Source organism: Furipterus horrens, unplaced genomic scaffold (assembly GCF_987537825.1).
Source record: "Furipterus horrens unplaced genomic scaffold, mFurHor1.1.pri manual_scaffold_16, whole genome shotgun sequence".
NCBI classification, from domain to species: domain Eukaryota; kingdom Metazoa; phylum Chordata; class Mammalia; order Chiroptera; family Furipteridae; genus Furipterus; species Furipterus horrens.
The window spans coordinates 4,122,360-4,137,400 of NW_028327186.1; the positions used below are offsets into that span (position 1 = coordinate 4,122,360).

General features: G+C 51.9%; 1 protein-coding gene across 1 annotated transcript in view; it reads left to right on the forward strand.

The window, feature by feature from the left end:
• Positions 1 to 15,041, forward strand: part of ADAMTS17 (ADAM metallopeptidase with thrombospondin type 1 motif 17) — a 205,773-nt gene that overhangs the window by 124,409 nt on the left and 66,323 nt on the right. Inside the window, exons 14-15 of the mRNA XM_090263585.1 lie at positions 4,188 to 4,315; positions 10,048 to 10,168. Of these exons, the coding sequence (XP_090119711.1) occupies positions 4,188 to 4,315; positions 10,048 to 10,168 (249 nt within the window). The remainder of the gene's footprint in view (positions 1 to 4,187; positions 4,316 to 10,047; positions 10,169 to 15,041) is intronic.

Here is a 15,041-nt window from a genome sequence, read left to right on the forward strand (position 1 = left end):
CAAGTCCAGATTAAACTTCTATTTTGCTTCTAACCACTGTTGGATGGCTGACCTCCTCAGTTCCCTTATCATCACAGTGGCTGGGACGGATGTCTGCCCAGATCCCCCCTCCATGAGGCCTCACAGCGCGGCCATTCAGGGAAGCTCATTGCATTCGGAATGTGTCCACCCACTCATTTTTGGGTTTTTTTTTTCTTCCAAAGCAAGAAATAAGGATAGCCAGAGTGCCACTGCCTTTGATCTGAAAAGGCAACTTATGTTTGATAAGGACAGCCAACAAACAGTAAGCATTTTGCCTTTGAAGGAGAGACCCCTAAGTTCAGGGCGTTGCAAGGGACACATGCCCTTCTGGCGTGGAATGGTCAGGACTTCTTGCATATCCGGTTTCATTTCCTTCTCAAATATCAACAGAAGCCAGCGCTTTGCAAAGGAGCATTTCACAGGATAAAGACCAAATAATAAATGGCCAGTTCAGAGGGCCGGGGGAGAATACAGATTACAAGTGCTCCTCTCCAAACTCGCTGTATAAAAGGCCTAATTCTTGCTCAGCCGCGATAGGAACGATTCCTGCGGTCAGGCCCCAGGCTCTCCCGAAACCCATTACGCCTGCCCTATTCATAGCATTGCTATCGCTGCGGAATTCTTTGGCGGGTGACGCACATTTCAAGAAAGGAGAAGCAATGTTTTTTTCTTTTTTCTCTTATTGAAAAAAAGAAAAGAAAAAAGAAAAAGGAAATTCTTGCAGAGGTAGATTTTCCAAGGGAGGACTCGGGACCACAAATCCACACCACCTCCAACAGAGGACAAAGACTCTCCTTACAAAATATTTCTACGTGGAAAAGCCTTTAGACAGAAACCCATTGGGATGGCCCATTGCCAAACCCACCCCGTTTCTGCTTTCCCCGTGGAAGCTCATTTAAGTGGAAACCTGCATGAGTTCAGGCCTCCCTGGCCAGGCCAGCAGGCCACGTGCCCACTGAAGTGTCAGAGGGCTTGGCAAAGGCCACGTCTGGACATGGAAGTACATTCCCAGCTCCTTCTCCCCAGCACGGCTGAACCCCCTCTGGGTCTGAGCCTCCCAGGGGACAGGGAGGGTACCATGGCAAGCGCTCTCTGACTGCAGCTCAGCCAAGCTGGCTGGAGTCGCTTAACTGAAAAGAGGGAAGTCGTTGCAAAGATCCAGGGCGTCTCACGGGTCCCAGGGGCCGGGGCGAGGGTCTGAGGCCAGGGCCTGTGGGGCTGTCGGGAGCTGCCTTCCACGTCCCCACAGCTCGCGCGTGAGTCATTTCTTCCTGCCCTCGCTGCGGAATGGCTTTCTCACGGCTCGTCCACACATAAGCTGGTGAACAGCTCACAGTGCCTTCCATGCAAGTCCTCGTCCCTTATCCGAACCCTTCGGGTCCCGATGTGGTTCAGAATGCAGAGCCTTCCGTGTCAGACGGGGAGCGACCGTGCAGCAACCCCCTGTTACTTCACACCCTGCGCGGGGTCCCAGGAAGCGCCCACAGTCAGACGTGTGGGCATCCCTACTGGGAAGCCCGCAAACAGCAGTCTGCAAGGGGGATGCTGAGCACCGCCACCAGCCTCGTGTCAGCCAAGGCCGGCTCTGCTGGCAAATGTGTTTCCCACATTTTCAGTGCTTTGGCGATTCCCGAATTGTGGATAAGGTTGTCTTTCGGATCCTCCAGCTATGAGTCGACACATCCTCTTTATCAGAATTTCAATGCTGATTTTTCAGGAGAGAGACTCTGGTGCAAGATACGCTCGGGTGGCTACTGCTGCTCCAGGCAACTGAGACCTGACTCTGAGGTCATGGTGGGGAAAGAGACTCTGATTGGTGTAGCCATAGTCAGGTGACCACTGCTGGTCCAGTCAACTGTGACCTGACTAGCAAGTCATGATGAGGAAGGAGACTGATTGGCCCAGCTATGGTCAGGCAGCCTCTGTGGGTCCAATCAACTGAGACCTGACTAGATGTCATGGTGGGGGAAGAGACTCTGATTGGTGTAGCCATAGTCAGGTGACCACTGCTGGTCCAGTCAACTGCGACCTGACTAGCAAGTCATGATGAGGAAGGAGACTCTGATTGGCCCAGCTATGGTCAGGCAGCCTCTGTGGGTCCAATCAACTGAGACCTGACTAGATGTCATGGTGGGGGAAGAGACTCTGATTGGTGTAGCCATAGTCAGGTGACCACTGCTGGTCCAGTCAACTGCGACCTGACTAGCAAGTCATGATGAGGAAGGAGACTGATTGGCCCAGCTATGGTCAGGCAGCCTCTGTGGGTCCAATCAACTGAGACCTGACTAGATGTCATGGTGGGGAAAGAGACTCTGATTGGTGTAGCTATAGTCAGGTGGCCACTGCTGTTCCAATCAGCTGAGGCCTGGCTATCAGGTCATGCTGAGCAGCTTTGGGGATGGGGCTGAGACCCCTCTTCAGCATGTGTCCCCCACAGAAGGCCGGGTAGGCTTGGTACGCCCTGGGATGGCCTCAGAATTCAATGGCGCCTCCACCTCAGTAAGACTTTGTAACTCCTCCAGGCGTCTGCCAAGCAGACTGATTGTGTGGCCCTCACAACCCCGAGTGTGTCTCCCCTTCTGTGCCTGTGCTGCCCCATCCAAGCGTCAGTCCTGCCAACAGGTGGGCCAGTGGGAAGCGGGGACCCAGCCCAGAGAGTCCAGCCTCGACTTCATCTGCGCAGGAGCAGTGCTGCCGACTTCTGTCCTTGGCGTGTGTGGTTGTGTTCCTGAGTCCGTAAGAGCATCGACACTGCCTGAAGCTGAACCCCAGGATGTCGTGTTATTTACCAGGGTCTTTTATCCTGGAGATTAAGTGCCCACCCAGGCACCCTGGAGGGATATAGAGGATTATGAGGGGCTCTGAGCCTCTTCCTATTTTATAAAGGTTATCCTGAGTCCTTTCGGAAGATGGTGCTGTTCCTTCCTGGAGATGGGAGGATTCTGAGCAGAGCACTCAGAAAAGGAGTTGGTCAAACAGAGGGAGTTCCAGCTGAGCAGAGGGAAGAAGTGCCACCTCTGGACTCTGTCCTGGGCCCCGGGTGTCCCCAGACTGCCCGAACCTTGGAGGACAGTGTCTGCAGGTGGGAGAGTTGAGTGTACCTTCCTGTCTGAAGTCATGACCACATCCCTCCATCAAGGCTGGGCCCCCAGATTTGGAGAGCCCGCGAATCTCTGATGCCCACACTAAAAAGCACAGATACGCCATCTTGATCCTTCCCAAGTCTGCTCTTTCTAACTTAGCTCAAAAGAGCCTTTCGTTTTTCTACCTCAATCCCATTTCTGCTTAAATCAGAGTCTGCACCCGGAAGTCGAAAAGTCTGTGAAACTGGCAGTTTGCTTTCAGCAACACCATTTTTCCCCTTTGGTGTTTTTGGCCCCCGGAGTTCTCCCTTCAGAGAGAAAGCAGGGATGATGGAAACAAAATCGGGATGGAGTGACAAAGCCGGGATCCGGCCCTGCCTGGCAGGGACTCATGTGCGTGCCTGTAAGGCCGAACAATGACAGCATTTACCAGAAATGCATAGACACCGCTTAGCACGCTGCCTGGCACGTGGTGGATAGTAATTGTTATTTACGATTTTGTCATCATCACCATCACCAGCGTTATTCCTGCTGTTCCGTGAATCACCTCAAAGCTCAGCTACTCCCGAGTATCGAGGCAACACTTCAGTTTAAAGGTTATTAAAATCCAGTTTTCAAACCACTTCGGCCAAAGGACCCTTCCTTATAACCTTCGAACGCTTCTCTCTTGCGTTCTAAGACGAGATTCCCCACTGAGTGCGTTGGTCAGAGCTCCATGGGAGATGAGTCGTGGAAAGCTGCTGGGCACAGTGGCATTTCGTAAATGTCACTCTTTCGCAAGTGCCCAGACGCTGCGTGAGGTGGCGGGTCTGCTCTAGCAAAGAACCTTTATCTGGCATGTCCAGGTCCTCTAAGGTCACGTCGGCTCCAGGAGGCTCTCTCCGCCCCTGCCCCTGCTCACCCAGCACCACTGGGAGGACCCGCTCAGGAGCCTCGTGGGGGAGACAAAGGTCCCAGCAGAGGCAGCACCCAGGCTTTGGGGTCTCTCCCTCTCCGGAGGCCCCTTTGCAAAATAGTCACCCATGTCCTGCATGGCCCATATGGCCCTACTCACATCAGCGTTCACCCCCTTTTTCTCCTCAGATAAGCCCTGTGAACTCTACTGCTCGCCCCTGGGGAAGGAGTCCCCGCTGCTAGTGGCCGACAGGGTCCTGGATGGCACGCCCTGCGGGCCCTACGAGACCGATCTCTGCGTGCACGGCAGGTGCCAGGTGACGTGTTTTTTTTTTGTGTGTGTTCTGGATGGAGCTTTGAAGAGGAGGCTCCCTCTCCTCAGAGGGGCTCGGCGTGGGGTGTGGAGGCCATGGGAGACCTGGGACCCTTCCTGCAGGTTTATCTGCAGGCCACTCGGGAGCTGGGGTGGCTGAAAGAAGAGCGGCCACCTGGTGTCCAAAAATGCTTAAATAACTTTAGACGTCATGGCAAAGGGGAGAGCGGGGTGAATGCTGAGGGGAGTTTGGAGGATGTACGTGAATATACATTTTCGGACAAACTCTGCTCTGGTTCTCTACAAAAGATCTAGTAGATTCCTTCACAAATATACCCAGGGAGATAAATATGCCTAGTTTTGGGGAACTGCTCCACCCACGGGAATGCACTCCCCAAACCCATTCCAATGTTGGATGTCTGTGACTCATCAGACCGATGATAAATGTCATCTAAGAAGACAAAAAGAGGAAGAAGGGAGGCCGGGAGGGAAGATGGAAGCTCACCTTGCACCTGCATGCAGTGTGCCGGAGCTGGGGGCGCACCTGTCCCCAGGTCCTCCTGGCCTGATGTCACAGAGGTGACTCTGCTCCTGTCTGTCCATCAGCATGGGTACCTTTCAACAGCTGGGTTGGGGAGGAGCTGGAGGGGGCGGTGCATCAGGAGGCTGCATATCACCAGCGCCTAGAGGGACGTGGCTTAGGTGACGCCACCTGGATCGGGCCGCACGTGCCTTATTTCCTGATGACTCGGTGCAGTGTGAGCCGGCCAGGTGAGAGCCCCCGAAAGCCCCCTCTCCTCCACCTCAGACACATGCTGTCATTGTCCTTGAGGCCCAGCTCCCTCAGCTGTGTCCTCAGCGGGTGAGCCACCCACAGCTGGAGGACAGAGTGGCCCCCGATACCTGAGCAGGCAGGTGGGTATTAGGATTGACGTACACTTGGCGTAGAAAGGAGAGCCAAGTCTTCCTGCTGGTTTGTGCGTTTCCTTGTGTGGCCTCCGTTGACCTGTGTGAGACTAAGCGAGGGGTCCGCTCACCAAGGGCCGTGGAGGGGTCTTCGGATTTCACCCGTAAAAGAGATGCTGCTGTCTAGGAGTCATGTGGCTACAGGGGTGTCCAGGCCCCCACACCTCCTGAACTTGACATCCATCGCTAATGCTGTTTCAGCGAAATATTAAAAACACATCAACAATAGTAAATTCCAGGGGTCAGGGGGTAGAGATGCCTCAATCCTGTCCCCAAGCCAGGAGCCCCCTCGCCCCCTGAAGGCAACAGGCCTGCTTCATTCTGTCTGCATCCCTCTGCCTGGCCAAGGGCATAGGCGGCAAGATTTTGGTGAGTGAGTAAAACGGAGAGAGACAGGAAGACACGGCCCAAAGACAACTTCTGGGATGACCCCTGTGGCCCACCATCGCAAACCTCGTGGATTTTTTACCCCCTGCAAAGTCCAGACTCATTCCAAACTGGGATTTTCCAGGAAACCTTGACAATAACCAGACTCAGTTGGCATTGCCTGGCTTTGTTATCAAATGTGGATGTATGAAGGTGATAGCTGCTCCGTGCCTGTGGGTCTTGGCTGGGCACCCTCCCAGGGAAGGAGGCAGTGATGGGGGTGACGACTCTGACCCTTGGAGCTGCCACCCCGTGTGAACGGCAGTCTTATCATTAATAACTGAAATGAGGAATTGCTGACAGTCATCTGCAAAGCTGCTTGCAAGCCTAGCGCAGGATTCGTTTCTTTCCTTCAATGACACACCTGCGTGGACCCTCCTGCAGCCCAGTGACAGGCGTCCCTTGAGTGACAATTTCCCAAGTAAAGGTGCTTATACCCTCCAGAGCAGCACCCACTGACCACTGCCAGCCCCTTGCCAACATCTGCAGTGTTCTTGCCAACATGGAGGGATTTCTAAGAATCCTGAAATTTTCTGGCCAGTGGGGCCATGTTGAATGGCCAGGCCTGATTTTAGCTCCTAGTGATCCCGTGCCAGTGGGTGCCTTCTGTGACCCTGGTTATCATTGCAGCCTTTTCAGCTGGGTATCTTCCCTGTAGCATGACAATAGTACTCCAGGCCTTTGGTCATATAACGGGGATGAGATGCCACTGAAGGCATTTTAATGGCCTTAAGTCTGTGTTCACAGGGCACCATGGAGCCAGCACCTGACCTGAACTGAGATGTGACAGGAATGATCTGGGCACACTTGCCTGCCCAGGTGTCATGCCATCTGCACCCTCTAGTCTGTCATGAATGCCCCCATTGTTGACATCATCATTGTACCTACCAGCTGACCCCTTCACTGAATACAGCTCTAGCCAAGCTCAGCCCCTCCAGGCAGGGGCACTAGAGCACAGAGGTGACAGTGGCACCTTTCTCATTGCTCTGTGGTGGGTGGAAGGGCTCCCTTGGAGCCATCCTGCTGATGGGGAGACCCCCACCTCCCAATTCTCAAAAGTACCATCTGCATTGCATGCAGGGACCACCCCCCTTCAGACTGCTGCCTCCAGGCAGCCCACCAGTACTAGCAGGAGCACCACCATCCTGGTAGACGGTGGCAGCACCTACTTGGAAGCACTTCATGACATTAAAATGTCAGTAAACAACTCACTTTCTGATGGAAGTTAAAAATATTATCTGTGATTTTCCTAACAGTACTCATTCATCAGAAATAATAAAGGTTAACTTTAGCCCCATTGTTACGTCAGTTCTCCCAAAAAGCCAGATTAGTAAAGTCATAGTTAATAGTTTTTATAATAAAAGTGAGCATATTTAAATAAGATTATAGGAAATTAAATACAAATGCAATATTTATCCTAGGATATTCTGTAGTAGCTGTGAATGAATAAGGCAAGGAAAATTGGTTAAAGAGAAGTGTAATTTTAAAAAAAAGTCTCGGGTTTATGAGCAGAGGATCTGTACTTATTTATTGATATAATTAATTATAATGGATAAAAAGTAGAAATTATCCACAGTTTATGTTAGGCAGCACTTACAGAAATATTTCCCTGGTTTACTTACTAGCTTCTCCTTGTGTTCCCTCAGCTATAAATTTTGCTATTTTGGGGTAGCAGAAGGAGTTCTGGGAGATTTTGGGAACACAACGACAGGCTAGTTCCCAAATGGAGGGGACAAGAGGCCCCAAACAGCAGACTGATTCAAACCATAACACAAAACATGGAAACACCATTTTATTCTGTTTTTATGAGGCCCGAGTTAAGTTTCTTTTCAGTGAGTCACAAATTACCGAACATGCCGGAATGAAACTTAACAGCGCTCGTAAAAGTGAGAGCGAGCGAGGGAAAGAAGCACAAACATTGTCTCTTTTTCAGCAAGTCCCTATAAATCAGGAGCCCCATCAGGAATGATCCCTACTGTTGGCCTCCAGAAGCAGAGGAATCACATTAACACGCCTCTGAGGTCCGACTCGCCTCCGAGCTACTGACCTTCCATGGGCACATCAAACCGACGGACAGGCCTGCGTCTACCTGGAGCCAGACACGCTCGGCTTTCCTGTAAGGCCCGAGCAGCTGAGTGGATACCATGTGTCCTTGGGACCCTAACTTGGGTGCGTATCCCGTGCTTGATGGACGCGGAACCAAAATGAAACACCTTCAGGGTCTGTAACGTTCTTCGGTGCAGGGATTGCATCTGATTATCTGTGTTCTCCCAGGAGCTGGCTTGGAGGAGAGTTTTGGATTGCAGATGGAAAAGAGAAACAAAATGAGTGGAGGCGTGGGAGGCGGGGTCACCTGCTCTTAAGCCTAAAGTGCTTTGGCATCTGAAGCCCATCTCAGCGGACCATTTCCATTGCCCAGAATTTCCTGGCCTCCCCGTTGGTCTTCTGTGGTCTCTTTGGCCAGTAGGATAATTACTGGTGGGATTTGGGAGCATTCTAAGAGGCTTTGGCCTCAGAGTCCCCTGTGTAACAAAGGGATGACAAGGCCGCAGGCCAGTGTACCGGGTGTTTAATGCTTGGTTGGGCCTGTATTTCAACAACGCCCTCCCGGTGGCTGCTTTTCTGCACATCATGACCCCGCCGCCAGCATCTCTGAAGTGTGTGGCTCTGGGTGCCAGAGCTTTATTGTTAGCAGGCCTCAGAGTCTGAAGTCATTCCCTGCACCCTTTTATCGAATTAACCTCCCACACCAGCTCTGGACAAAGCCAGCCGACTCAGCCCTGCGTTCGTGCCTCTTCTATCCCTGGACATGTAGCAGAGACACGCGGCGAAGAGAAGCTGCAGTCACCCTTGGACCAAAGCAAGACACCTCTGTTTGGACGACGGGAGAGGACAGATGTTTTCGTGAAAGGAACGGAGCGGCAGAGGCCAGAACTGGAACCCATGGGGAGCTGCAACCAAAAAGGAAGCAACGTGCTTGAAGGAGTCCGGGGTCTGAGGATGGAGGCTGGGTGTGAGGAGTTGGCTGAACATAATGAGCTAAATCAGGGGTTCGTGCAACATGGCTGACCATGCTAAATGGAAGCCCACCGCGCAACGCCCCCTCTCTCCAATCTAGCTCCCTCGTTTGGTCTCTCAGTGCGCCTCCTGCTCCAATAGGAGTGGTCAATGCGAGATGATCCGCTATTTGAAGAAAACCAGAGCAGGAATGAGAAAGACCAAGAAAAACAAACAGAAAAGCTCACCCTGGCAGAAAATTGCGATAATTACAGAATTCTGCAGAATTACTGAATTCGGCAGCCAAATCATCAACCAAGCATGTGAAGGAAATAAAGTAATTGTGAGATACGGAAGGCCTCAGAAATGTTATTTTCCAGGCACCATGCTGGAGAAATCACGTGTAGTTGAACAAAACAAGGGGGAAGGCGAGGGCTGCCGGAATGGGCAGAGGCAACCAGGAGCCCGGGAGATGCCGAGGTGAGTGCGGTGCTGCCAGCCTGCAAGCCTTGGTCCAAACGACGGCAAGAAGTCGACGGCAAGAAGTCAGCAGCCTCCCTCCAGCAGGAGAGGGAGAATGACCCCGTCGTCGTTGGGAGATAGCTGCCAAGTTGAATAAAACATGTGCATTCCTTCCCAGCCAGGAAAAATAAAAACAAAAACAAAAAACCAAAGCCCAGACCATCAAAACCTATATGAAAAAAATCCCAGTTCAAATAATGAGAGAATTGAACTGCACCATTGGGGAGAGGCGTTGGGGGGAGCGGTTACTGTCAGGCGGGGGCACAACGGAGGGACACACAAAAATAAATAAAATGTCAAAAAAAAAAAAAAAACTCCAAACAGAAACAAAGTCCCCTATTCCCAGTTTCACCCAGGGCCCAGCTGGAGAAGAGCTCGTTCTTTGTATGCATTCCCTGAACAGATATTATGGAGTCGTGTGAAGTTGTGGGCACACTGGATGGTGTGTGGCAGCAGCTATTCCTTATCCATGACCTCTGCCTCAGGTGCCCCTAGAAGGGGCTGGGGTGTCAGACCTCAGCCTGACTTCTAAGGGCCCTTTTGCCTTCTGGGGCTCCCCTTTTCTATAGCAAGTACTGAAGAATATATTTGACAACTATGTGGGTATAATGGCAAGCATCATATTAATACGAGCTGGGGTCTATTCCCTTTTTTTGTCTTCTGGTTTTAAGTGCATTCCTATATTTTATCGGGCCACTGAAAGGGTTGGGGGCCCCCAGCACCAGGCCTGCTGGGCCCCGTGGAGAAGCGGGACCTGCAGGATAGCCTCGTTCAAAACCCCTCTGAGTCTGAAACACAAAGTAACCCGGCTCTCTGGTCATTTAGAAAATCGGCTGCGATGGCATCATCGGGTCAGCAGCCAAAGAGGACCGGTGCGGGGTCTGCAGCGGGGACGGCAAGACCTGCCGCGTGGTGAAGGGCGACTTCAGCCACTCTCGGGGGACAGGTGAGTGCGAGGCCCAAGGGGCTGCTGGCCACAGCCACAGAACGACCAACGCATGCCCTACATTTTATTCCTTTTGCCCCAAACACCGCTGATCGTGGGCCTCCCCTGCACTTCTCATTCGAGGGCTAGTTGGTCACAGATAAGGTGATCTGGGCCCTCGGTCTCATGATTGCTGAAAGCAGAGAAGGGCATTTGATCCACAGTGATGTAGGAGCTTATGGGAGAATTTGGGTCTGCCCAGCGTCTCCTGACGTCAACTGAGGTGAGGCTGGAGCAGCCCCGTCTAGCCTAGTAGCCCCCGGCCACTGAGTCCCTTCAAATTTTCATTATAATGAATTAAAGTTAAACAGACTTAAAAACTGGGCCCGCAGTCCCCCACGCCACATTGCATACGCTCTGTGCATTGGAGAGCCCAGGGAGGACATCGCTGCTCTGGAGCGCAGGTGGCGTCGGCTGTCTGTTCTGGCCCGTCTGATGCCGTGCGCCCCCTTTGGGCCCCGGGGTGAGACTCTGAGCTTGCCCCCCACAGCCGCGCCAGCAGGGGTGGTGAGGAAAAGAACCTCTGCAGTGGGCCAGGGCTTCCTGATGACCTAACAAAGGCATTTTGAAAAGGAGGCATCGGGACCCTTCCCCGACGCTGGATACCGACCTGAGCTCCGATGCACAACACTGACTCCAGAGGCCCCGTTCCGTGGAAGGCAAGCTGAGTGCAGCCGGGCCCACGCCGGCTCCCTGGGCACCCGGTGGTTTCGCCACGCACCTTTGAACACCTCCGCTGTTTGCAACAAGCAGCTCCCTGGGGAGAGAACCCAGATCGGTGCTGGAGCGTGGTCCGTTTTTCCAGCCTCTCATCTGTTCCGCGGTCTCTGGTCTTGGCCCGGGAAGACCCATCCCTCCAGGTTTCCTGGGGGTAGCCGTCCCTGCCCTGGCTTGTGGCCTCGCACGCTTTTTTCTGGCTTCTGGGGCCCCAAAGCCTTAGCAGACTTTCAGGGAACCATAAGCCCTCGTTGGCTCCCCTCTCCTGTAAAAGTTCTGCTGCCCCCAGCCCTTGCCAAATGTCACACCATTTTAAAGTCAAAAGTTGTTGTTTTCCAAATGCTCACATTTGGGGTCTGTGAGCATAAGCTCACATATCAGAGGTGATTCTGTTTCTTGAAGATGAGAGAGGGGTTCCCTCCCACGTGAATGAACCCCGGGCGGCCCATCTTGTAGAGTTTCCCCAGAAGCAAACCTGCCCTCACGACGTGGCCGTCTTCAGCGCGCTGTGCCCAGAGATTCGCAAACGGTCAACCATGGGTCTCTTCCCCCCCCCGGAACCAGCAGAACTAGATTAGAAACACCAGGGATACAGAATTAAAAGTGAACTGTCACCATGTTGGTCACGGTCTAGTTAGGGGACCCTCATGCACAGCTTGAGTCCATGTGTGAGGCAGGGGCAGCTCAGTGGTGGTGCTGTGGGGCCCCAGATTTGGGGGGACACCTCCCCCCAGGCTGCAGGCATGAAAGTGGCCCCTGAGCGCTAACACGTACAGATGAGCCGTTAGTAGGGGTATGGGTAGGGTATTTTAGGCTGAAGGAGAATCCCAACGCAGAAATGGCTTCCAGCCCCCATGGGTTCGCTCCCTCTATCAGCCTAGATAGGAAGGTAGCTTTCATCTCTGCCCAGCTCCGAAGGAGGAATGTCTTATCACCCCTAAGGGTGAATATCAAAGAGAAATACCATACCAGAAAGATAAAAAGCAATCAGACACAGGCTTTTTGCCCAATTCTTTGAAATCCTGACCCTTGTCTGAACTCTTCTGGGTCCTTTTACCTAAATGCTTGAGCTGAGAATCTGGAGTGGACCCACACGGGCATAGTGTCCACGCCTCCAGGATGTCATCCTCTAGTGTCCTTGAGAGGTCCCAGAGCAGCGACTGGGGACATGTGTCCTGAGTGTGGGTTATTTATTAGCCTCTGGCCTGTGGCCTCCCAACTTTGAACAGATAAGCTCCTTGGCACCTTGTCTATGGGAAGAATGGACCCAAACCGGCTGTTATACTGCTTAAGCCTTTGGTTGAGTGGAAACAGCTTACTGTTTTGAATTGAGGAGTTTGTTCTTGACATGATGCTTTCACGTCATTCATTAACTTGCCATTTTCACATTAGTATCTCTAGCACTAGAAAGGTGACCAGTGTCCATAGACACCCAGGACAGACCTGGATTGAGGTCCCCACTGGGAACCCCCGACGGTGACCCAAGACTTCTGCATCCCTTTGCATTTTATTCTTGAAGAGCACCTTCTTTGACAGTCTGTTCTTGGAAGGGAGGTGGCAGGACCTATCCCATTTGAATGTGGATAGATCAGCATGTCATGAATTTATTCTAGCTGCCTTTGGAACCCCTACAGGGTGGCAGGTGTGACGTTTCCGTGGGGAGATTGACCACTATGTGACGCTGACCTGAAATGACACTTTACTTCACGGTGATTAAGAACTTAAATACCAGCTCCTGAAATGCGCGTGTAAACCAATTGCAATGTTGTTTCTTTTCCTCAGTCAAGAACGATCTTTGTACCAAGGTGTCCATGTGTGTGATGGCAAAGGCTGTTCCCAAGTGTTTCTCATGTAAGACGCGTGGGCGCTGCGTGCGGTCCCAGCAGCGGGGTGCCTGGTGTGGGGTCCTTGCCTTGCTCCCGTGCCTGAACGTTTTCTGGGCAGATCGGTGGGAAAGAGCTGTGCTGCATGAAGCCACGTGTGCACACAAGGGCCATTATTGCCCACGTATAACTGATGTTGAAGACTGATTGCCAGAAAGAAAAGCTGTAGACTACAACCATTTTTAAAGCTGCGAAAGAGGCCGGACAGAAACATGACGCTGTGCAGGGGTACACCTTTGTTCCCCTTTGTTCTTCTCAGCCACACCCGGCACTTCACCAGAAAATGCTAGGATGCGCAAGAGAATGTAGCCACAGATGGCACTTTCCTGCGTGGGGCAGTTCCCAGATCACAGGCCTGGGCTTTCCGAAGGGAGAGGGCGCTTGGTTACACCCTCCTGGCTTTCATCCTGAAGCTCAAGGTCATGGCCTTGCTTTGGCCCATCTGCACTGACCTCACATTCTGATGGGGTAGGCTTCCCAAGCAATGAGTTCTTTTTAATTAGACTCAGACAACCTTTAGGGAGAACAAAGACAGTGATATTCTCTCTCATAAGCAACTTTTATAAAAGGGCAAAAATGAAAACTTATACAAAAACCTCTCCAAATATTTTTTGAGTTAATTATGAAAAAAAACTTTGATTTTTATATATACATATATATGTATATATATATATGCGCGCACACACACACACACATACGTATATACACACACACACACATATACACATACACACATATATATATATATACATACATACATATATATGTATGTATATATGAATGATACAACCTGGGGGAGAAGTCCAGTCCCACGTCACACAGCCAGGGTCTTTCCTGTGTTCTGTCATGGTACCTTACCAGCAAAATGGTTTTCTTCCAAAGAAAGTCAAGGCTACTGGAAACACCAGGAAAAAAATGTGCCTCTCCCAAATCATCTAAAAGCCAGCCCACCTGGGAAATTCAAACAAAAATTCTTTCCCAGGAAAACGTGCTTCCTAGCTTGGTAATATCAATATTCAGAGGAGCTGGGACCTGTTTAAGGTCAACGTCACTTTGAAGTTTGTTCTGTCTACTTGTCCTTCAGGCAGAGATGGCATGTTCCGCACAAACGGGGGCAAAGGCATTGGCTGTACCCATGCTTCCTCATGAAACCACATTGTATCCCTCTAACTGGATTTCTGCTGCTCAGCGGCAGAGACTAGAATGCAAAGTTATTCTAAAGATCAAGTCTCACTACTTTACCAAAAACTTGCCTCTCTCTCGTGAATTCTTAGCGTAATTCTTCCCTTTAATTATAGTTCATGCCCAGTCAACATGATGGTGTCTGGTTTCTGCCCTGGGGACATCTGGCAAGGTGCTTTTGGACTTGGTGATGGGGCTCTTTCCCTTCCTGGTTGCTCTTTGCACCAGCCTTGGGGTGGCCTTTGGGCTCCAGGTCAGAAGAGGGGCTGTTGGAAAGAGGGCAGGGAGGGAGTTAAGAGATGGTGACATCAGGGGTTTCCTCCATTATTGGTTCCCTGCATACCATGATGGGAGAAGTTCACATTAGAAAGGTTGGCAGAGCCCACACACAGCAATGGGGCCCCTGGCCTGCTACTCCAAGGTCAAATGAACCTGAGTCAAACCTGAGCTGTGCATCTGCCCCGGGCTCTGCCCGGCTTGTCAGCCTCTGCACCTGAGAAACCAGTGGCTTTTCAGTGTTGCTCCTCATACCAAAGTTAAGCTTAAAAAGAGAAGTGGCAACCTCACATAGGTTGCAAAAGCACCCAGAGGAGGAATGTGGAAAATTAACTAATCTGGGCCTCGGCGGATGCGTCTCTTGGCTTGGATTCTGCAGCCTGGTGATGCAAAAGTGTACTTGGCGACAGTGGCGAGAATGCCCAAGGAGCCGTGGAGGCAGGAAATGGGACAAACGCGGGGTCTACGCAGCCGTTTTGTCCGAAGGCTGGTCACTGAGCTGCTGTCATCCCATGGGGACTTGGGGATAGTTCACACCGCCGTGAACAGCAAAGGAACCTCCAATAGATGGTGTGTCCAGAGGCGCCACTGAACTCCGTATCCCTGGGGGGTGTTGTCTGTGCGGACTTGAGGCCGTCTGGGTCAGTGTGCCAGGGCTGCAGTACCCAAGCACCGCGCCCTGGGCGAGCCACAGACACTTGCTGTCTCTCGGGTAAGACGAGGTCAGGGTCTCACTCAGCAGGGCTGGTTCCTTCTGAAGGACCTGCCCCAGGCCT